This window comes from Diabrotica virgifera, chromosome 2 (assembly GCF_917563875.1).
Source record: "Diabrotica virgifera virgifera chromosome 2, PGI_DIABVI_V3a".
In the NCBI taxonomy this organism is placed as follows: Eukaryota; Metazoa; Arthropoda; class Insecta; order Coleoptera; family Chrysomelidae; genus Diabrotica; species Diabrotica virgifera.
This window is the reverse complement of record NC_065444.1, coordinates 29,074,120-29,098,726: the sequence shown is the minus strand read 5'-3', so window position 1 is coordinate 29,098,726 and position 24,607 is coordinate 29,074,120. Positions and strand designations below refer to the sequence as shown.

Here is a 24,607-nt window from a genome sequence, read left to right as displayed (position 1 = left end):
TAGTGAAGCGAGATTGCCGCCAACATACAAGAGAGAGGTCCTAGAGAGAGACAGAGAATGGGCAGGAAAATTTGACAGGCCGTCTAATTTGAGTTGCCTATATAAATGGATTCGATTTAATCAGTATTGATAATTCGTTGAATGGACCTCATACCTATTTTAACTTGAAGGCTGATTGGCAGTACATATTTCAAAATTTAAATACTTTTTTGTATTTACAGAGTAAATAGAGTACAGAGTACCATACTTGGTGTTAAAATACTTTTAAGAATTGTTATTTGTATTTATTAAAACAAATACTCTCCTAAAGTATTTGGGAGTTTAATAATTTTAAAACTATTTAAATACTTAGTGACTGTTTAATATAAAGTGAAGGAGTCCTTGATTATGTTTTTATGTTACTTTTATATTTAGAATTTTATAAGAATTATAAATATGACTTAGAATATAAAATAGAAATATGAGATCCATTTCCCCGATTTAAGTTGATATAGGCAACTCAAATTACACGGCCTGTCAAATTTTCCTGCCCATTCTTTGTCTCTCTCTAGGACCTCTCTCTTGTAAGTTGACCGTTTTAATTTTCTTCATGCCTATTCCATCCATATTGACAGTTCGTTGAGACTAAGACCATTGTTTAAAGAAGAATTTTTTAAATAGTCTTTTAGTCTTTTTTTAAAAAATGCTAAGACAGTTTGAAATAAATAAAGGAATAACAGGTACTTGTTGTTTCCGATAACCCGAGCCAATGAACGTTGCTCTGCCGCCGTGTGCCATGAGTCATTTTTACTATCGTATAGTTCAAATTACACAAATACTCATTATCTCTCAAATAATATGTTATAATGTTTTATGTAATATGTTTTAATTGTTAAAATGTTAGCCAGACTTCCGGGTTATACTTCCGGGGTAGACTTATCGGGGGTCCACTGTATATCTCAAAAAAATGGATTAGGATGACTTACCAATATTAATTCCAGCGGTTTCACCTTCTACATTCGAGCTTACGATCAATCCTCCTACTTTTACTGATTTATCAACATACAAATCGTTCGGCCATTTTATTCCTATGTCTAATTCGCTATCCCCGGCAGCTTTTTTGACAGCCGACACAACAGCAACCATGGCCATGTGCTGAATGAGAGGCAACGCTTTGCCAAGAGGAGAATTCAAAGAAATAATTATTTGTAAAGAAAAGAGAGCGCTACCCATAGAGCTAATCCACCTGTTATTCGACCTACCCACTCCATGGGATTGCTGCCTAGGTATTACGACTAGGCCATGGGTAAGGTTTTTTTCTAATAAAGTTTGCGATCCCGCTATTACATCGGAGTAAATCACCAACCTTCCGATTTCGTCTGTAGCTAAAGCTTCGAAGTATGTTACAGTGGAAAAGTTGGAAGGACACGTATGTATAAATATTGGCATAAAATTGGAAGTTGCTTGGTCTGGTTTTTCGTCCTTGCCACAAAATTTTAATACGATTTTGCTATTCTCCAATCTCATATCTTTGATATCCTTACATTCTGTTAATAATTTAAGCTTCAGCTGAAATAGAAATAATAAGCTTTTTTCTACTATTTTACAAATCAAAATTAATAAAGTTTAGAAGTTTCTCTCTAAAACGAAAAATATACAAATTATTTAAAAAAAGTTTATTGGCCATGAGCCGATGGGTAGAGGGGATTTGACAGCTTTCGCCAGCGCTGTTAGTGGCAGTTTTGTGCATTTATCTGATAAATTTAAATGGCGCGCCATGGGAAGAGGAGAGGGGATTTGACGGTTTTCTCCAGCGCTGTTAGTGCAGCGTTGCCACATTTAGTAGATTTCTACTTTTTTGGTAGATTTTTGATATTTTTTAAAAAATTCTAGTAGGCAATATTTTTTAGTAGATTTTTGGTATATTTCAACATTTCCTTATGACAAAAATAAAATTTGCTTTTTAATAGTATTTACCCCATTTCTAAATTAATTTTTAGACATTTTGTTACAATTTCCCAATGTCATTACCGAAAATAAGATTCAGGGGTGGGATTCTAACACCGCCGACCGCTTTCTATCAATGTCAATATATTTGAATTTTTAGTTTTAATTCAAATATTTTCTGGTTTTACTAAGTGTCACTTCAGCATCAACTAGCAAAACTAGAAAATAATTCAATTAAAGCTAAAAATTCAAATATTTTCACGACAATTGACATCGATAGAAAGCGAAGTGTAGATATCTACAGTGCACGGAATCTAGCTCCAGGACGTAGATGATGAATATTAAACAGAAATGAAACTGGATTCTGGTGTAACAAACTTGTAGATTTCAAGTAGCAGTGCAATCAGTACCTATTTCAGGTGTTATTGAAGAGTTCTGGCATTCGGTGAGCCTGTTAGAAGCTAACGATGGAAAACTAAAATATCTAAATATTAAAGTTATAATATATGTAACTTTGCAAAACAACAAATGTTGTGTTTGCGTGTTTCTAATGTAACATGCGAAATAATTGTTTGAAGAATATGATCCAGACATGCAGATGTTAAAATCAGTGGATGACAAAATATTATATACAAATATTAAATATAAAACTGATAAAAATTAATAATAGTTGGTCATTTTTTCCCCAGTTAAAATATAAAAAAGTTTGGTTTTTGTTTACAAACAGTCATATTAATTTCTAGTTAAACTCCCTCTGTGGCTCAGTGGTAAGAGCGCCTACCTTTGGATCGAAAGGACCGAATGGTCGTGAGTTCGAATCTCACCAGGGTAGAGAATTTTTCTTTTATTATAAATTAATAAATGAAAATAGTTTCTATCCTTGTGGGATCGGTACCCACCGGAGGGACCGCAGACGTTCGGATACAATTAGCGTCTCTGAAAAGACAATGACATCGACTTTGCAAAGTAACAAGACACTTACTAAACACACACTACACATAACATTAGCTACCTAACTGGTAAAATCCACTGTACCATCACCATGCCAATGCCCATTAGTTGTCGAGGCATTAGCTAAATAAAAAAATTTCTAGTTAGTCAGCTGTTATTTTTATTATAGAAAGTTCTAAATTATATACAAATATATTAATAAAGTTTTATAGTATATTGTATTTTAGTTTTTGATAAGTGGATTTTAGTAAGCTAAACTTACAGTAGATTTTCTAAATAAAATGTGGCAACGCTGTGTTAGTGGCAGTTGGCAGTTTTGTTTTGTGCATTTGATAAACTTTATAAACTGAAATGGCGGATAATACGGATTTTTCAAAAAAGAAAACAGGATATTGCAGCTGTTGTATTGATTCATGTAAAAATAGTGAATATAACAGTACTGGGTGCATTTATTATATTCGGAAACATTGCGTACATGTCCTGCATCAACTAAATCCTTTCCTTTTTTGGTGTTGCTGATTGAAATTGGATATCATGGGAAATAAGACTTGAATCCAATATGTTTAATATCCATTTTGATAGAATTCAAACAAATTACAATTCATACAAATTACAAATTTTAATAAGCAAATCAGTAAGCACACAAAAATAAACAGAGGTAACATTTAAAATGTTAAATAATTCATTTAAACTTATTCTTTTTCTCAATGGTCTCTTGCGTAATCAGTCATCCAGTCGCACGAACTTATATATTAAATATTAAAATTATAATGAATAAAATAAAAAAACATAATTAATTTTACTATTAATTCTGTGTATTCATTTAGTAATCAGGTTACAATAATATTTCAGTTCATAATTTGTGTCTTTCTAGATAAGTATCTATTTTTCTCGTTTTGTATATTTCACATACATAAATTTTATCAGAAAAGTATAGGTTTCAAACCGCGAGATTGCGCTACCGTCGAAACTCACAGCCAATAGAATCATGAATAGAAGAAGCAAGTTACGTAACACAAAGGGTACCCCCTTCCTGTTAAGACGGACAAAGCTCCATCAATCCCAGAATTAAATTTTTTCATTTTTTTACGTCATATGTGATTAAAGATAATTTCCGCGCCCTTCCACTGCCCCATAACTTTTTCGTTTTTATTTTCTTTTTCGGTGTGTTGCAATCAATTTAAAAATTTCAAAAAAATTTACACGCATATTTGAGGCTTTTACAATATTTGTCTATTTTTTGGAGATAGCTGCATGTCCATTTTTTTTATTTTGTGTATTTTCTGGAAAAATACATTTCTGATTATTTTCAGATTTTTCCGTATGGTGTGCTACTCCTCATAAAAACCGGGTTTTTAGGGGTTTTGGGGGGATTTTTTTCCATTTGATAGACTTCAAAATAAATAAAATCAACGGTGTTTTATACGTTATATATAATTTGAAGTAACTGTGTTATCTATGACCTTTAAAATACCTTTAAAATCGCGAATAAACATGTTTTTTAAAATTTTTAAGGCTCAAACAAACTTATATGCTTTTTTCTAAAAATATATGCATTCCTAGGTAACGAATTTCAACTATTCGCGTGAATTTTTTGAAATTTTCGTTGTCTTAGTTTTTAAACACACAAAACGTAACAAAAAGAAAAAATATTTAAGTTATATCGATCTCAAAAATGTGATTAACCTCTACGCCAGTCAATGGGAGCAAGAATAGGATATTACCTCCGAATTCTATCCTCCTGCATGGATTTTAATGAAATTTTGGGAATAGCCTCTACTTATCTCCTAATTCAAAGTCTACCCTATGCCGATATATGTGCTTTTATCTTGAACCTAATTCTAAGCAAAAACTGTTCTATAATTTTTTTTTTGAAAACTCAATACTTTCTGAGATATTCGTGGTTGAAAATTTCTCCATTTTCATTAAACATACTACCTTTTCGAACGGTTTTTGCAAATACCTTAAAAACTATGCATCTAACTAAAAAAACTATATTAAACATTTTTGTAGGTTATAAAAAACAAAGAGACACTTGCATTCATAAATCTTCTAGTTATAATAAAAAAAGAGATATGGTAGGTGAAAACAGTTTGTTTTTTGGTACATTCTCAAATTGTTGTATTCAACTTGAAATAACAAAGAAACGGTCGATTTTAGGTGTATAATGCTACTAGTAATTTTTGTAGTGCTTGAAAAGACTTTAAAAATGAGCTATATTAAATGTACATTACGTTAAAACTAAGCGAGATATGCTGCAAACAAAATTGACAACTAATTTATTTTAAGAAAAAATGAGATTTTTTCCTAAAATTACCTAATTTTAACCCCCATCCACCAAAATGTAAATGCATCGTTTTCCTTCCACAATATCTTTTATTATAGTGTTATTTCTATATTCAAAAAGTTGGACGGGTTTAAAATGAATGGTTTTTGAAAAAAAAAAGATCAAATTATAGAGCGCATTTTTAAATTTTCTTAAAAATCTTCCTTTTTCTCCATGTAACTTGAAAATGATAAGCGGTACAGTAATAAAAAATAAAAGTAAATTTTTATCTGAAAAAGCCCTACATTTTTGTGTGGTATCTTTTTTTCGTATCTCTTATCTTTTTCGAGTTACATGGAGGAAAAGGAAGATTTTTAAGAAAATTTAAAAATGCCGCTCTATAATTTGATCTTATTTTTTTTCAAAAACCATTTTAATCCAGTCCAACTTTTTGAACATAGAAATGACACTATAATAAAAACTATTGTAGAAGAAAAACGATGTATTTAAATTCTGATGGATGAGGGGTTAAATATACCTCTCATTTCTTCTGAAAATACATTACTAGTCATCAATTTTTTTGTAGAATATCTCGCTTAGTTTGAATGTAATCGACATTTAGTATTGCCCATTTAAAGGTCTTTTCAAGCACTATAAAAGTTATTAGTAACATTATACACCTAATATCGACAGTTTCTCTGTTATTTCAAGTTGAATACATCGATTTGAGCATGCAGCAAAAAAACAAACTCTTCTTACCTACCATATCCCTCTTTGTATTTTAACTAGAAGATTTATAAAGGAACGACCCAATACGAAAGTTAACCACCCAATACGAAGAATAGCTGAAGTGCAGATTCCTGGAAGGAGTAGGAGAGGAAGACCAAAGAAGACCTGGGGGGAGACGATAAGGCAGGACATGTTGGTAAAGGGGATTAACATTGATATGGCCCAAGATAGAATTGTGTGGAGAAATGCAATTAGGGAAGCCGACCCCGCATAGGGATAAGGCAAAGAGAATGATGATGATGATGATGATTTATAAAGGAACGAATCTCTTTGTTTTTTTATAACCTACAGAAATATTTTACATAGTTTTTTTGTTAGATGCATAGTTTTTAAGGTATTCGCAAAAATCCGTCCGAAAAGGTGTCAGTTTTCGATGAAAATGGCCAATTTTCAACCACGAATAACTCAAAAAGTATTGAGTTTTCAAAAAATAATTATACAACAGTTTTTACTTATAATTAGGTTCTCTAGCCTCTTCCGTGGCTATTTAACCAAAACATTTTTCACCCCCGAGAAGGGGTGGGAACAACCCCCAAGATAAAAGCTCACATCGGCATAGGGTAGACTTTGTTTCTTGAGCTATTCCCTACTTAATGTGAAAATATCAATTAAATCGATGTAGTAGGATGGAATTCGGAGCCAAATACCCTCATTAACTGCCCTACTCGCAAAAACCCTTAAAAACGTGGACAAACATGTTTTTGGGGTTTAAAGGTGTTTGGCGCCATCTTTTAAATGTTCAACAGGGTTCAGTTTAAGCTAATTTTTAAATTAATTAGAGCCCGAAAACTAAAAAATAAAAACGAAAAAATGACGTTTTCGGTAACAGGGTGGAGGGGGATGGTTGTGCTGAGTCTCATTTTTAATCACATATACCTAAAGTAAAAAAATGAAAAAAATTGATCTGGAAGTGAAGGCATTTTTCCTGTCTTAACGGGGAGTATCCTTTAAAAAATAATTAAATATACCTACTGTAAAATTAAGATAGCAATTATCCTTTGACTATTTATACTTACATCATGCCTTCCCAAGAAATACCCAGGAGTATATTCTAATTCCTTGCTTTCAGTACAATCTATACCCAACTGATGCACCAAAATATCTTTCAAAATCTCCAATCTCGCTTGATCGCTATCCTTCAAAGCCTTAAACTTATTCTCATCATCCTCAAATTGGTCCGGATTGATCTCCAAATGCACCTGAGAAAAAATCGCCCTGCCACGACCCCCTTTTACGGTAGCCAACAATAAGCTGGGAGTCTGCCATGTTTCCTCAGTACCAAGAATTTGGACTTGTATAATGTAATCCTTTCCGTTGTGCTGTATTTCTACTGCTGATGGGGTTCTTGGTGCCACTGGGCTGGATCCGTTCCCGCTGCTTTGATTCGAATGGTCCGATTCTTTAGAAAACTGTTTTTTGGTCGGCGATGCTTGGTAGCAAAATATGTGGTGCATCATTTTTACCTGGGTCCATTGGCCGTAACTAAATCTTACCAACTCGTGTTCCCTAACCTAAAATCAAAGTATACTTTATATCGCTATATACTTTTTAACGTTGTGTTTAGAAGAGTTTAGCAGACAAGTAGACAATAGCAGCTGCGATATCTACAATGGTTAATGAAGTAAAAGAAGAAGAAGAAGAATATAAATAAAGCCCATTTTTATAAGTTTAGTGCGCGTGTTATCTGCTAGGCGAAAAAACAAATAAAAGGGCATAAAAAGGTAAACAATGTTTAAAATTTCACTTGTCTCTCGTAGACCAGGTCATTTTGAACATAGACGGGTCTATCATAGACAGAGTGTCATTCAGAACGAAGTGACGACACAATCTTTTTTATTTGGCTCAGTGCTGTTTCACTCTTACGCATAGTAAAGTAGTCTTTCCCTTCCGTGCCACTACTAACACTTAATGTCACCTTAGTTTCTCGATACAATGTGCTAGAAAGAGATACCGCAAACCAGTCTAAGAGATCTTGTCGTCAGGAAGAGCGGAGGGTAGGTCCACCTTATGTTAATATATACCTCTATGATTTTGAACGGAAAACACAGGAAAAATAGATTTTTAAATACAGCACCCATCTGCTGCAACTTTTTGCATTGTTTTCAGGATGACGCATGACGCCAGGAAAAAGTCTATAATAGAAGAGTGGGTGGAAATGCATAATTGCATTTTAAAAGTGCATAAAAGTGATCCAAAAGAGCATAAACATGTCAATATCAGTATATTAAGGACCATATTTTGTTTTTGGGTCACTAAACCCGAATACGAGATCAGAACCGACCCCCGGACCACCTGGTGCCCCTGGTCACTGCTAAGGCACATCATCTTCTGAAGTTTCTGGGGTTTTAGGCATTAAATTGATACAAACAAACAGATTATATGGGGGTTTTGTTGTTAAACGCGAATACGTCATCAGAACCGACACCCGGAGCACCTGGTGCACACGGTCACTGCTAAGGCACACCATCTTCTGGAGTTTCGAGAATTTTTGGGCATTAATTTTGGGAATTAATAGAAACTGACATATGTCTGCTCCGGAAGAATTGAACATTGTGTTGGTAGGAGGCAAGAAATCTAAATGAAAGGATTGTATAATTTTTTATAATGCGTGGATTTATTATTGGGAACACTGTTCGTATCGTATTCAATGTTTATTTAAACCACAATCCGATCATTATTATGATTAAAAATCCACAAGGAGAAAAGTTTTCTTGTAGCTGGCTGTATACTATATACCTATCACAAATTTCATAACATGTTCCATGTTATTTAAAACAATGAAGGTCAATGCTTCCATTACCGTAACATTTTAAAGGGTCCCTACCCATATATTTTCAATTTTGGTGGCTTAGCCTGTGAAAATCCTGTTCAGCACTGATGATGTTCTGTATTATATCGAAAACGTTTTGCATTTGTGATGCAGCACTGTAAGGGGCTTTTTAATAAATTATATACCTTGTATAAAGGATTTCAATTAACAAAATTTTTTTCATTATTATGATTGTTTGGGAATTTCGCAGGTTAGTAATTTTTTTAAATAATTCTTTAGCCTTGTTCTTGGCCATTGGTCACTTCAAAAATGTTCCATGTGTGAATGCTAAGACAGTCAATGGCATTGTTCTGTCTGTAGTAAATAACCTGTCCTTAGGCAATGGTTTCTCTTTTTTTTACTGAAGTAGTAGACTTCAGTTGTCACTGTATCGAGTTCATTAATATGCTTAGCCATGAATACCTTAGGATTACACTCTATGCAGTGGGAAAACAGGACTGAAAAAGTAAATGCGGCTTCACAAAAGCATTAACTAATAATGAATGAATATAAATAAATGAATACTTCGGCTTAACTTACCTCTGCTGTTGTAAACGTATGTAGTACACAATAAAGAAAATCGCTACAGAGACACAGCAACTGGCCTCCATCTAATAAGTACTGTAATAACTGGGATGTCAAATTTGGCGGAACATTTCCACACACCACCACTAAAGCAGTGGAATCGTTCCACATAGATTGCTTAGGATCAGTAGGTAAATCATAAATAACATATCTAAAAGACACAATTAGACAATTAGACGAATTAATTTTTGAAAAAAATGAAGAAAAGAACACTACAAACACCTTATGGAAGATATAATGTCACTCAAAAGCAAAAAAATTAACATCAATATATTCGTCTAAAATATTACTAAATTAAATAAAAATGTTGTTGCTTAGTAAAAAAATTCTTCTAATAATTTAATTTAATCTGACTCATTCATATCGGCAATTCAGACATATATTATACATTTTAAAGTAGAAGACTTTAAAATGATATTGCCAATATTTATGTGTTGCGTTCCTGGGACGACTTTATTGAAAGATAGTTCATTCGATTACATGAAATCAACTTTAACTCAATAATATCCGTCACAAAAAAGTCATAGCATGTGAATTATCTTTAAAAAGACAACCACATGCAATGGTGACAGTAAAATGCTCGTGTTAGTGATTCCATACCATGATACTATCCCGACATCGTAAGTATTTGGTCTTACATTCAGAACAATATAAGATAAGAGTAATCCTCTGCCTTAATAGCTGAAGAAAGATTTATGAAATGGCGATTCACAAAATCTCTTTGTCTTTTCTCTCTTTGGCTCACGTATTTTCCATTTGATTTTAGATTTATTTCTATCAATTTACGGCGTTATTAATCAAAATTCAGCGTTGGCGTAATGATATGAAATTATTGTAATTTCGAGACGAATCTATTTTGTATTTTTGTGTTTGTAGTGGAGTTTATTTGTAGCAAATAATTGTACATAATATAAATACGCTCAGTTTCTCACAAAGTTGTACACGTACAACTTGTACGTGAGGGTTAGATTTTGATTGTATTAAATAACACTAATTGATTTTAAAATTTACAAAAAGAAATCAAATATAGTCTTTTTCGCTCATCTGTCTCCAAATTTGGGCTCCTTCTCACCAATTAAGTTACTGTTAAAAGTTGTTTATCGGACCTATGAAAATCTCTCATAAAATTCAAGAAAGGATTGCGAAACATTTCCTATGGGACTCTTCTGGCGGGACTTCGTTTTCTATGAGAATTATCATGACTTTTTGAATGTGTTTTATCCATTTTTACAACAATTTTCACAATTTAAATACTCATAAGTAACATTTCAAATAAATCATAAATATTCATGTAAATTTTATTTTTCTAGAGTGACCTTATAAATTTTCCATAAGATATGTGCGATATCCTTTAAATTTTTATGTTTTTAAAATTATTTATAAGTTGAATACAAGTGTTCTGGGGCTGTTCCAAGTATTACGTAAGCAGTATGATGTGGTGGGGTCTTTGATTTGCTTATTTCTGATAACGTGGAGCAGGAGTGGGACACTCTAGCGTAGAAAACGATTATTATTGAACACAATTATTGCGGATATTGCTTCATTTGGGAGTGCAGCAGATGATTAGTCCAGAAACCGAATTATTTGAGTAGTATGGAAATCTATATTAATAACCTTTATGTTTCCTGCAGCCGATTTTGATAATATACATAGTTATAAACAAATGAAGATCAAAAAAACGGTAAATTTTCGTTTTTTCGTCTATAACCAAAAAGTTAAGCATTTTAAACAAATTTGAGAGTAAGAAGACAAATCCAAAAATTATAATAAATAATACATTTACTAAAAACATTAATATATTCTTTTAATGACTTATTTGCGCTGATACAGATACATACATACCGATCTTGAAAGATTAGCAACGAACTATTATGTCTGTGTGCGCATGTGCGCAGATTTATCAAATTTTACTCTCAATCGCATCGCGCCTAAAGAAGAATAACTTCAAAAGTACAGGATTTCTCCGGACTCGAACTCAAGACCTCTCGATCTCTGGCCGAATGCTATACCAAATACACTACGAGGGCTGTGTCTGTATCGGTTCGGACGTACCTAACGGTAACAAACAGACAAGTATAATAAATATACAATAAAATGTTTTAATAATACTCATCTTACTCCTGAGGAAGACAAATCCAAAGACACAAAAATTATAATAAATATATTTACTAAAAACACTAATATATTCTTTTCACACCTTTCCTTGCACTGATATATACATAACTTGAAAGATTCAGCAACTAAACGCCATACTGTCTGTGGTCGCATGCGCGCAGTATTATGAAATTTTACTCTCAATGGCGCCTAAAGAAGTATAACTTCAAAAATCAAACTGCCTGATCACGACTAAGTAATTGCTGAGCAGTATAAATTAATACCATCAGTTTATGCGGGTATCAAAATCACTTCCAGTACGCTGGACCAGTATTCCAGATATTCTGGACCTACATATTATATCGCTATTCGAAGTGAAAAACATAATTCATCTACTGCTAACACTCATCCTCAGAATTTTGAAATGTTTCTCGAACTTAAAGAGTTTCAAGCATTAACTAAAATTGACCGTGCATTGGTAAATCCAGTGATAATCATGATGGTTGAGATGAAAAATCCACATTATTAAAAATTTATCTTCTTCTTAAGTGCCATCTCCGCGACGGAGGTCGGCAATCATCATAGCTAATTGGATTTTAAAGACGGCTGCTCTGAAAAGTTCATTTGATGTACATCCGTACCATTCTCTCAGATTGCGCAGCCACGATATTCTGCGTCTCCCTATGCTTCTTTTTCCTTAAATCTTTCCCTGCATAATCAGTTAGAGCAAGTTGTATCTCTCTCCACGTGTAATATGTCCGACATATTCTAATTTTCTTTTAATGGTATTTAAAATTTCCATTTCTTTATTCATCTTTCTCAGAACCTCTAGGATTGTGAACTGTTCTGTCCACGATATTTTCAGAATTCTTCTGTACACCCACAGCTCGAATAATTCTAGTTTTTTCATTGATGCCGCATTCAAAGGCAAGAAAGTCGAGAAAACGTAGCAACTAGCCAACCTAACTCTTAGTTCCAACTTCAAATCTCTTGTCTCATTTTGTTAAAATTTGCTCTAGCCTTCTCTATTCTGATTTTGGTTTCCTGGAAGTAATCACCTGTGGAGTTGTTTCAAGATATGCTTATTGGTCGACTCGTTCGACATTGGATCCATTTATGAAGAGATTCTCGTTTGAGTTTTCGATATTATCATAAATTTTGTCTTAACGTTCATTGTTAGACCGTATTCTTGTCCAAACTCCGCTATTCTGGTCACTAGCCTTTGAAGATCTCCAATATTTTCGGCTAAGATAACAGTGTCATTTTTAACATGGAACAACGTTATTTAAAAAGACAGTAAAATCCTGTATAAAAGGTATATTTAAAAACCCAACATTTTTAAATATACCTTTTATACAGGATTTTACTGTTTTTTGTATCACATGGTATACAGCCAACTACAGGAAAACTTTTTCCTTGTGAACTTTATTTAACTTTGGATGAGATGAATAAGGCTGTAGACCTTCTTCAAGGTGCCGTGCGCCAAACTAATATAGCTGAGCGCATGAGTGTCTTTCAAAATATTATAAATCGTGAGCAGCATATGTGCCTCCTGATGAGAGACTAATAAGTTTCGAAACCGGTAGAGGTGCTTGCAGCACTCTCTGATTGGACTAGAATATGGTTCGGCTGTATTTTCGTTTTGCAACGAAATTGAAAATGGTTATTCATTTTTGATTTACATTTACTCTGTGTGGAGTATGAAGGGAACCATTATCGTTGGAACTTTACCGCGCTGAGCAGATGGGACGTGAATTGTAAATTGTAGAATTCCCTCATCTTCCTTAGTCTCAGCATCCGTATGGCTTGCAAATTGTAGAAGCCTCGGAGGTGTAACCAGAGAAGGTTCCCATTGTTTTCATTCTGGTGGGATGTAGAATAGCATTATGTTGTTTTATATGCCATTAGAGTGAAAACTTAGTCTTTTTGCTAGCAGTTGCCGCTAGGGCATCTATGCCATTTCGTTCGTTGCAATCCAGGACTGCACGCTGGGGTTTGTTTTGGTTGGATCAGGGAGAGCAGCATATGTGCTTCCTGATGAGAGACTAATAAGTTTCGAAACCGGTAGAGGTGCTTGCAGCACTCTCTGATTGGACTAGAATATGGTTCGGCTGTATTTTCGTTTTGCAACGAAATTGAAAATGGTTATTCATTTTTTTTATTATAAATCGATTGGCGACGTTTTTGTGACACTGGAAGCCCAGCCGAACGTCATCCAGAACGTGAACTGCACCTCAAGACCGTTTTTTAGTGTTAATCGCTAGAAGACAACCAACAATTACAGCACCTGAATTGATTAGCGACTTAAAGCCACACCAGGTAACCATATTGTAAGAAATCGTCTTCTTGAAGCTAATCTCCACAGTGGAAGGCTACTGAGATGTCCACCTATCGCCAGAGGCAATCGCGTAGCAAGATTAGAGTGGTGTCAAGAATATCAAAACTGGAATGCAAGTGATTGGGCTACAGTTTTATTTATAATAAATATACATTAAATAAGTAATGAAGACATATATTCCTTAAGGCTGAATATTTCTTTGAGAAATCTTAGTAACTGAATCTTCTTTCCCTTTTCTTTATACGGCTGGCTAAGTAGAGTGAAAATATACAGCCTATAACCTCAAGCACTGAAAATGCTATAACCGTTATTCCAATAATAAACATGGTTTTATGAAGGAACTCGTAAACCTCAATTTTGCATCCATCCTTATACTGGTGCTTATGTAAATCAAAACATGAATCTGGTATATCATTCCCCCAAAATGATGAACCGTCAGGACCACAGCAATGGAATTCTTTTTGAATAAGATCCGTTAATTCGTACTTTTTATCCCTCTTAGCTTCATTAAACAATCTATCCACTTGCTTCTTCACTTGGATTTTAAAATTTTCTTCATCCTTTATATGTGTAACAGCAAAAATTCCAACGGCGATTTGAAGCAAAAATATTACCAACAATATTACTCCGTACGTTGTGAGCAAAAACGGGCTGTCTCTGATGGCTCCCCAGCATCCAAAGAATGCGATGACAAATATTATTGAGCCTACTACAATGATCAGTATAGGAGCAACGCCTATTGCTCTATGTTCTTCTGGTATGGCTTCATTAAAATATTTCATGTCTAGTTTTTCCACTATTCCCAAACGATTAGAGCAAGACCACCGAGAGCAAAAATGATATTTGCCACAAGCATAAAGAGAATAGCACAAGGAAAATAAACTCATGGATCAGAGCAAAAACAAAGGTGAACGATGTATCAAGATAGGTTGCAAAACTTAAATGGAACTTCGCCGGCCACACTCTGCGACAAAAAGATGAAAGATGGAGTAAGCGAATTCTACACTGGCGACCATGGGAACAGAAAAGAAAAAGAGGAAGACCACAGATGAAATGGACGGACGACCTTAACGGCTGTAAAGGACTGGATGCAGATCGCTCAGAATAGAAACCAATGGAGATTAACAGGGGAGACATATGCCCAGGAATGGGCGTTTAATACTGATTAGAGATAGATAGATTAGATTGTAAGAAATCGTCTCCATGAAGCCAATCTACACAGTCGAAGGCTACTGAGATGTCTACCTATCGCCAGAGGCAATCGCGTAGCAAGATTAGAGTGGTGTCAAGAATATCAAAACTGGAATGCAAGTGATTGGGCTACAGTTTTATTTATAATAAATATACATTAAATAAGTAATGAAGACTTTTATATTCCTTAAGGCTGAATATTTCTTTGAGAAACCTTAGTAACTGAATCTTCTTTCCCTATTCTTTATACGGCTGGCCAAGTAGAGTGAAAATATACAGCCTATAACCTCAAGCACTGAAAATGCTATAACCGTTATTCCAATAATAAACATGGTTTTATGAAGGAACTCGTAAACCTTAATTTTGCATCCATCCTTATACTGGTGCTTATTTGAATCAAAACATGAATCTGGTATATCATTCCCCCAAAATGACGAACTGTCAGGACCACAGCATTCGAATTATTTTTGAGTCAGATCTGTTAATTCGTAACTTTTATCCTCCTTAGCTTTATTAAATAAACTATTCAGTTGCTTCTTCACTTGGATTTTGAAATTTTCTTCATCCTTTATTTGTGTAAAAGCAAAAACTCCAACGGCGATTTGAAGCAAAAATATTACCCGTACGTTGTGAGCTGATGGCTCCCCAGCATCCAAAGAATGCGATGACAAATATTATTTAGCCTACTACATTGATCAGTTTAGGAGCAACGCCTATTGCGTTATGTTCTTCAGGTATGGCTTGATTAAAATCTTTTTTTATGTTTAGTTTGTCCACTACTCCCAAAATGATTAATGCCAAACCACCGAGAGCACAAATGATATTCGCCACAAGCATAAAGAGAAACTTTTAAAAGTGAGTTACCCACATGTCTAAAGAGAAAGGTATTCGATCAGTGCGTCCTCCCAGTCTTGACGTACGGATCAGAAACACTTACCTTAACTAAAGCCTCGGCTACCAAACTAAGAGTCACGCAGAGAAGAATGGAGCGGTCAATGTTAGGAATAACTCTGCGAGACAAAATCAGAAACGAAGAAATCAGGAGAAGAACAAAGGTGACTGACGTCATCGAGAGGATAGCCAGGTTGAAGTGGAGATGGGCAGGACACGTAGCCAGAATGACAGATGGGCGATGGACGAAGAGGTTATTGGAATGGAGGCCAAGAGAAGACAAGAGAAGCGTCGGTCGACCGCCTACAAGATGGACTGACGATTTAAGAAAGGTAAATAAAAACTGGATAAGGGCGGCGCAGGATAGATGGGGTTGGAAACGAGGGGAGGAGGCCTATGTTCAGCAGTGGACTTTTGAGGCTGGATGATGATAAAAAGAATAGCACAAGGAAAATAAACTCATGGATCAGAGCAAAAACAAAGGTGAACGATGTATCAAGACAGGTTGCAAAACTTAAATGGAACCTCGCCGGCCACGCTCTTCGGCAAAAAGATGAAAGATGGAATAAGTGAATTCTGCACTGGCGACCATGGGAACAGAAAAGAAAAAGGGGAAGACCACAGATGAGATGGACGGACGACCTTAAGAGAACGGCTGTAAAGTACTGGATGCAGATCGTTCAGAACAGAAACCAATGAAGATTAACCGGGCAGACCCATGCCCAGGAATGGGCGTTTAAGGCTGATTAGATAGATAGATTAGATTGTAAGAAATCGTCTCCATGAAGCCAATCTACACAGTCGAAGGCTACCGAGATGTCCACCTATCGTCAGAGGCAGTCGCGTTGCAACTTAGAGTGGTGTCAAGAATATCAAAACTGGGATGCAAGTAACTGGGCTACAATTTTATTTATAATAAATATACATTAAATAAGTAATGAAGACTTTTATATTCCTTAAGGCTGAATATTTCTTTGAGAAACCTTAGTAACTGAATCTTCTTTCCCTTTTCTTTATACGGCTGGCTAAGCAGAGTGAAAATATACAGCCTATAACCTCAAGCACTGAAAATGCTATAACTGTTATTCCAATAATAAACATGGTTTTATGAAGGAACTCGTAAACCTTTATTTTGCATCCATCCTTATACTGGTGCTTATGTGAATCAAAACATGAATCTGGTATATCATTCCCCCAAAATGATGAACCGTCAGGACCACAGCAATGGAAATCTTTTTGAATAAGATCCGTTAATTCGTACTTTTTATTCCTCTTAGCTTCATTAAACACTCTAATCACTTGCTTTTTCACTTGAATTTTGAAATTTTCTTCATCCTTTATATGTGTAACAGCAAAAATTCCAACGGCGATTTGAAGCAAAAATATTACCAACAATATTACTCCATACGTTGTGAGCAAAAACGGGCTGTCTCTGATGGCTCCCCAGCATCCAAAGAATGCGATGACAAATATTATTACGCCTACTACAATGGTCAGTATCGGAGCAACCTCTATTGAATAGTCATCTGGTATGGCTTCACTTAAATTTTTTACGTTTAGTTTTTTCACTACTCCTATGACGATTAGAATAAGACCACCGAGAGCAAAAATGGTATTCACCACAAGCATAAACAATTTCATAAGCGCTTCGCCACAACCCATGTCAGTTTCTGTTATCTATTTTTTCACAGTCTAACGAATAAACGAAGCACTGATGGATTCCACAATAATACAGATAAAGAGATAGGAATACACCTATATTTATATAGGACCCTAATACCTGTTTTGGTAAAGTTGAGGGTCTGATTAAAACGAATTAAAATATTAACTGCAAATTTGGCATGGATGTGTCAGTGTCATTAAAAATTATGGAGCATTCCAACATGCTGTCAAAATTAAATAAATATGGCGATTGGAAGGCAAACAGCGTTATTCTGTTAGTTCTTAATGTGTTTTAGATCGTTTTAGTTACGATTCTTTGTAATTTTGTTTTGTTAAGGATTAATTTAACATTTTCACTGGAAGAATTAATTTAAAAAGCTAATATGTCTCATTTCTGTTGTGTATTGAAGTGTGGAATTCGAAGTAATCGTGATGAAGTTCAGTTTTATCAGTTACCATCAGTGCTACATTTTAAGCATAAAACAACTAAATAAGTATTCATCTGAGAGACAAAAATAATTCTAACATGAAGTAAAACCACTTCTATGTAAAAGGTATATTTAACAAAATTTTAAAAATCTCAATGGATTAAATCAAATAGGTTCATTCAGAACGTTTTCGGACCTATCAGTCAACCATCAGTGAATTCATATATACTTGCTAAAATAGTCCCAGAACCAAACAATGGTTGTACTTATAATTTAATCTACATTATAGTATTTTGAAATTGGAAAGGCTAAACGCCGATGTTAAAAGAATACCTCCGGGAACATGGTGAGACTCTAAACGAGAACCGTAATAACCATCTTGGGCCAACGAGGTCTGCCAAGTGTCAAAAGTTTGTAAGGAACCCTTGGAAGACAAAAACAATTGTTAAATGCTATAAAACGTCGTATAAAAATGCTAAATAACTAACTATGCCCATGTTACTTACGCTTGGAAAACGTCTAAACCGTATGTTAACTTGGAGCCCTTAAGGGGAAAGTGGACCAGTGGACCTATATTATTTATTTTGAAAAATCTACTTACTTACTAGCAACATTTGTATTGTCTACCAACAACTTTATATGCACTCATGTTTATTTATTCACTGCTTAGAACTAAATAAAGTCGTTCAAGTACTTATACAACTAAAAACTACACAAAATCTACAACAAAATGTTCGGAAAGTACAACTGAAAAACTGTTAACGGTAAAAAACTGAAGAAACATGTGGTGCAAATAATATAAACACACAATGTTTGACAATTTGCTCCCAAACGTCAAAGTCGGTTTGACAGTTTGCTCCCAAACGTCAATGTCTTGGAATGCCCTATTATACATTTAATCAACTATTTTAAATGAGAAATAAGCCACAAGTTTACTAAAAAATTATTTTTCCACCTACCTCTACCGAAAGTATACCTTTCCGGACCTGATTGTAGGGAGCAAAGTTGTACTTTTCCTCCCTAGGGAGGAAAATATTTTTCCTCCCTAGGGAGGAAAAGTAAAAGTGACGTCATGGTATTTCATTCATGAAATATAACTTATTGACGCCCTGTATAATATCTATTTTCTATTACGAAGTATCTATACATTTTAAAGTTTATTTATAAAACATCCTGTATTTTGCAGAATGGTAAAAAACAGTAAATTGTTATTTTGATTTGACAATGTTTACATTATTAATTTGACTTATATTTGACAGTTGACAGTTATATTGTACCTCTTTGTTGTTTTAGTTCTAATAGATTTTGTTGGTTAGTTACATAAATAAATTAAGTAAAAATGAAAAAATGACTTGTTATTTGAGGAAGGTGGAAAACCCATATGTATAACATGGGAGTAAAGTGCCTTTTCCTCCCTTGAATGATTACTGCCCTCCGCTACGCGTCGGGCAGTAAACTTCATTCTCGGGAGGAAAAGTTACACTTTCCTCCCTTGTTATACAAATAGCTATTATTAACGTCCAAATCGGATGCTTTGTCCAAATTTCGTTTCGACGTTTCGACGTCCAAATCGGATGCCGTTGTCAAAATACAAAATATTAATAAATTAAACAAAAATGTTGTTGCTTAGTAAAAACTTCTTCTAATAATTTATTTCTGACTCATTTATATCGGCATTTCAGACATATTATGCATTTTAAAGTAGAAGACTTTAAAATGATATTGCCAATATTTTAAAGTCTTCTACTTTAAAATGTATAATATATGTCTGAATTACCGATATAAATAAGTCCAATTAAATAAATTATTAGAAGAATTTTTTACTAAGCAACAACATTTTCGTTTAATTTATTAATATTTTGTATTTTGACAACGGCATCGGATTTGGACGTCGAAACGTTAATGAAATAATTTTTTTAGTAAAATTGTGGCTTATTTCCCATTTAAAATACCTAGTTAATTACAAAAATGCCACAAATTACTTATACATTTAGGGCCGGTTGTTCGAACGCTAATCAAAACTGATCATTATCAAATATTTAATTACAATTATATTTGATTAAGCGTACTTCTGACAGATGTCGCATTTTTAGGTTATGTTGACTGATTTATTTTATTATTTTGGTTTTAATTTAAAATAAAACATAATTAAACTCTTTCTGATGTTAATTTCTTGTTTTTACTTACAAATCAATAATAATAATAAGCAATTTTTAATAATTTAAGAGCTGCGGCTATATTTTAATTACTGTTTTACCTACAATCAATAACTGATTAGTGTTTTACATGTATTTTTCATGTCACGATCTGATTCCCATCAAGAAAATTGATTACAATAAACTGATTGATTATAATCAAGTTCTTGATTAGCGTTCGAACAACCGGCCCTAAATTGTATTTCTCGTTATTTTTGACATTTCAACAACTTTTCCAAGACTTCGACATTTATGACACCGCTGGGAGTCAAACTATCAAACATTGTATTTGTTTATATTTGTACCACATTGTGTTTCTTAAGTTTTTTACATTTAAGGCTATGGGTACATAATTCGCAAATATTTTACGTGTATCCCTACTTTTTCTGTCTTTACACGGCAAATTACGTGTAGTAAAATTCACACTGGTGTGGATATGTAAACATTACTAGAATGTCATTCTACTTGAAAATGTCATAATTAATTTAAAGAGATGGCTTTTGAATGTTCTTGGATAACTGTTATTTTTATAATTGCAAATTATTAATTCAGTTAATAAATGTGATAATTTTTTCACTAACTATGTTTTCAGTGATTGTAATAATTTATTTGTACAACAAAAACTAATAATCAATCGAGAAAAGAGGAAAAGTGTTAAAGTGATTTTTTAATAATATGTTGTTATTTTGGAACGCTTACAATTTTGAACATCTCTAACAACAAAATACTTGGATCACAGGATATATCTGATGTATTCTCTGCTTGGATCTTTCACAAATAATACACAATAAATAACTTTTTATTAAGTTCACGTCTTAAATCAATTATTTATCAAATACACTATATATCAATAATATTTAATCAATTTCTCAAAATATTCCCGATGCAATGTCAAATATTTAAAATTGTCACTGATTGTCAGTGTCTGACTGACAATATATGCTGACAATATTATATTCGGTTGAGTGCGTTGTAAGACAAAGACAGATTTGGAAAATATTACCACGGCATTGTGTTCATTTTTTTCAAATCCTGAAAAAACCAATAAATATTTTTGAAAAATTTAAACGCAGAATGAAAGACTAAATTATTACCGAGGGCCGAAAGTCCCTTAGAATAAATAAAAAGTTTATTTTGAATGAGATATTTGAATTTAAAAATCACACTAAATTTTCTCTTAGTTTTTTCACCCCTGCAACTTATTAAAATAAACATTGTAGAAGTTCTCAGGGACTTTCGGCCCTCGCTAATAACGTAATCTTTCATTCTGCGTTTAAATTTTTCCAAAATACTTATTAGTTTTCTCAGGATTTGAAAAAAATGAATCCCCATTTGAATAGCATTGCAGCCGAAAATACGTTCCGATCCTCTTAATAGTTTTTTAGGTTGTATTTTCCGAACTTTTTGGTGGAAATTTTGTGTAATTTTCAGTTGTACAAGTACTCGAACGACTTTATTTAATTTTAAGCAGTGAATAAATAAACATGAGTGAATATTTTCAAAAATTGTTGGTAGACAATACAGATGTTGCTAGTAGGCACAAGCAAAAAAATGGCAAAATAAATAATATAGATCCATTTTCCCTCAAGGAATATGAATTAACCTACAGTGGACAAAGTTTTCCAAGCGTAAGTAACATGGAACAAGCATAAGTAACATGGAACAAGCGTAAGTAACATTCTTAGTTATTTAGCATTTTTATAGGACAATTTATAGTTTTTAACCATTGTTTTCGTCTCTCAGATGATAACCGATTAAGGGGATGGGTACGTATTTTCGGCTGCAATGCTATTTAAGTGGGGATTCATTTTTTTTCGAATCCTGAGAAAACTAATAAGTATTTTTGAAAAATTTAAACGCAGAATGAAAGATTACCTTCTTACCGACGAAAGTACCTGAAAACTTCTATAATGTTTATTTTAATAAGTTACAGGGGTGAAAAACTAAAAGAAAATGTAGTGTGATTTTTAATTCAAATATCTCATTCACAAGAAACTTTTTATTTATTCTAAGGGACTTTCTGCCCTCGATAATAATTTAGTCTTTCATTCTGCGTTTAAATTTTTTAAAAATATTTATTAGTTTTTTCAGAATTCGAAAAAAAATGGACACCATGTCCGGGGTGATATTTTCCAAATCGAACATTCGCTATCTTTGTCATACAACGCACTGAGTCAAATATAATATGATGACAAGGCAGTGACAGTTTTAGATATTTGACATGGCATAGGGAATATTATATTTACCCCGTGTGGGATGCGGGCCGCCCAAGTAGAATTCACCCACAGTATCTCCTGACTTGATCGTAGAAGGCGACTAATAGGAGCAGCATTCCGCTGTCCTCTTCCTTGAAATCCTGTCGACACCTAACCCTCAACGACCAAACCCCGATACCCACCTCCAACTCACCCCGCGTGAGATTGGAGTCCTTTTGCCCGTGGGTGAATGGCAAGGGCCGTCTGGACGTGGGGGAAGCGGGGCATGTATATGTCGCGCAACCTATCAAACTGCGTTCAGAACGTCCAAACCAGACACGCACTCCTATAATAAACACGCACTAGCACGAAGGAAATGTCGTTGCCACCTCCAGGACCACTACCCCCTGAGGCTTGTCTGGAAGCTACAGTCGGCAGCCCCGGCACCAGACTCGGGTGCGGAAGGCCAATAACCTACCCATCTTAAATTTTATATTATTACTGAAACTTTGGTAGAAACAAACCGGACGGATCAAATGTTGACGACTTTGGCATCACCGAAAACACGGACACGATTTGGTTGCTGGAATGTAAAAACACTGTATGAGATTTCTAAACTGGCTCAAGCAGTAAAAGAATTAAACAGATATAAATTAAGCTTTGTTGGTCTATCGGAAGTAAGATGGTTGGGCAATGGTGAACACCATACCCAAACAGGAGAACTTCTATTATATAGTGGTAAAGAAAATGGAAGTCACGAGAGCGGAGTGGGTCTTCTACTCAGTAAACAAGCCAAAAAAAGCCTCATTTCATGGAAACCCATTAATGACAGAATTATGACTGTCAGATTTTATACCAGATACCGAAAGATAACAGTTATTCAGTGCTATGCTCCTACGAACACATCTCTCCTCGAAGATAAAGACATTTTCTACGAACAACTAGAACAAACAACCCAACCAGTAAACAAAGGCGATATCCTAATAGTGATGGGCGATATGAACGCCAAAGTTGGAGAAGATAATATTAATTTAGAAACCGTAATGGGCAAACATGGCCTGGGAGTGATGAATGAAAATGGAGAGCGCTTTACAAATTTTTGCTCCAATCACCGTTTAGTTATTGGTGGAACCATCTTCCCACATAAAAATATTCACAAGGTAACATGGACTGCCCCTGGTCATACCAGAGAAAACCAAATAGATCACATCGCCATATCAAAAAGATGGAGATCATCTCTTCTTGATGTACGAAATAAAAGAGGAGCAGACATCGCAAGTGACCACCATCTGTTAATTGGTACCATTAAAATCAAGATGGCAAAAAACAAAAACAAAATCACAAGAAACACCAACAGACCCACATATAACCTGAACAAATTAAAAACTCTTCCAGGAAAACACATGTTTAGGGAGGAGCTTCAAGTAAAAACAAGAGAACGTGAAGTAAATAGCTGGGAAGATTTGGCAAATGTTCTGACAGAAATAGCTGAAGACAAACTGGGTAAAAAAGAGAAAGATAGAAAGGAATGGATATCAGATGAAACTTGGAATCTTATCGAGGAAAGAAAACAAAGAAAAAAAGATATCTTGCAAGCAAGAACTGTAGAAGGAAGAACGAACCGACAACAAGAATATGAAACACTAAATAAAGCAGTTAAAAGGAATGCAAGAAGAGACAAAAGAAGGTGGGCTGAAGAACTGGCAAAACAAGCAGAAACAGCTGCACAACACAACAGGACTAGAGAGCTGTACCAAATTACCAGACGATTAACAAAAAATGGGCCCAACTGTTCGAACATTGTAAGATCCAAGACAGGTGAATTACTTACTACAACGGATGATCAAGTAGAGAGATGGAAAGAGCACTTTCAGGAGATGCTAGGCACGCCCAGGGATAACGCGGATGAAATTGTCGAAAACCCGCAGAATGTAGACTTGCATATATCTTGCGAGTCCCCTTCCAAAATGGAGATAATAACAGCTATCAAATCTCTGAGAAATAACAGGTCCCCGGGAATCGATAACATTGCTGCCGAACTACTTAAAACTGACCCGCATCTAACCGCTGAACTTTTGCTCCCCATAATCCGAGAGGTGTGGGAAACAAACCGCATTCCAGCGGGCTGGAAAAAAGGTAATATTATTAAGCTTCCAAAAAAGGGCAACCTCACACTGTGCAAAAATTAAAGAGGAATAACCTTGCTTACCGTCATAAATAAAATTTTTACGATCATCATACATAAAAGATTAACAAACAAGGTTGAATTTCGAGCGAATCAAGCAGG

The 24,607-nt window shown here is 34.4% G+C and overlaps 2 protein-coding genes across 5 annotated transcripts in view; both read right to left on the bottom strand.

The window, feature by feature from the left end:
- LOC126880020 (biotin--protein ligase) overlaps window positions 1-24,607 on the bottom strand; it is a 223,977-nt gene that overhangs the window by 8,796 nt on the left and 190,574 nt on the right. For both annotated transcript variants that reach the window (XM_050643543.1, XM_050643544.1), the window contains exons 7-9: window positions 9,282-9,477; window positions 6,949-7,443; window positions 966-1,548 (exon numbers count right to left, since the gene is read on the bottom strand). In XM_050643543.1, coding sequence (XP_050499500.1) covers window positions 966-1,548; window positions 6,949-7,443; window positions 9,282-9,477 — 1,274 coding nt within the window. The remainder of the gene's footprint in view (window positions 1-965; window positions 1,549-6,948; window positions 7,444-9,281; window positions 9,478-24,607) is intronic.
- Window positions 13,960-17,701, bottom strand: LOC126880025 (23 kDa integral membrane protein-like). Of its 3 annotated transcripts, none has more exons than XM_050643552.1 (2): window positions 16,966-17,701; window positions 13,960-14,108 (listed from the first exon to the last, which is right to left on the bottom strand). In XM_050643552.1, exons 1-2 carry the CDS (start codon window positions 17,500-17,502, stop codon window positions 13,968-13,970), a joined length of 678 nt encoding a protein of 225 aa, XP_050499509.1. In that variant the 5' UTR covers window positions 17,503-17,701; the 3' UTR covers window positions 13,960-13,967. The 3 variants fall into 3 exon arrangements, with proteins under 3 accessions (XP_050499509.1, XP_050499507.1, XP_050499508.1); XM_050643550.1 differs by lacking the exon at window positions 13,960-14,108 and adding an exon at window positions 15,075-15,163 and having other exon boundaries at window positions 16,824-17,701; XM_050643551.1 differs by lacking the exon at window positions 13,960-14,108 and adding an exon at window positions 15,157-15,305.

Bases quoted from the DNA above. Each gene is read 5' to 3' on its own strand.
- LOC126880025 (XM_050643552.1), bottom strand. From the start codon at position 17,502: ATGGGTTGTGGCGAAGCGCTTATGAAATTGTTTATGCTTGTGGTGAAT. The intron at 14,109-16,965 runs GTTTACGAGTTC...TGCAAAATTGAG, and splicing joins AGGATGGATGCAAAATAAAG to GTTTACGAGTTCCTTCATAA.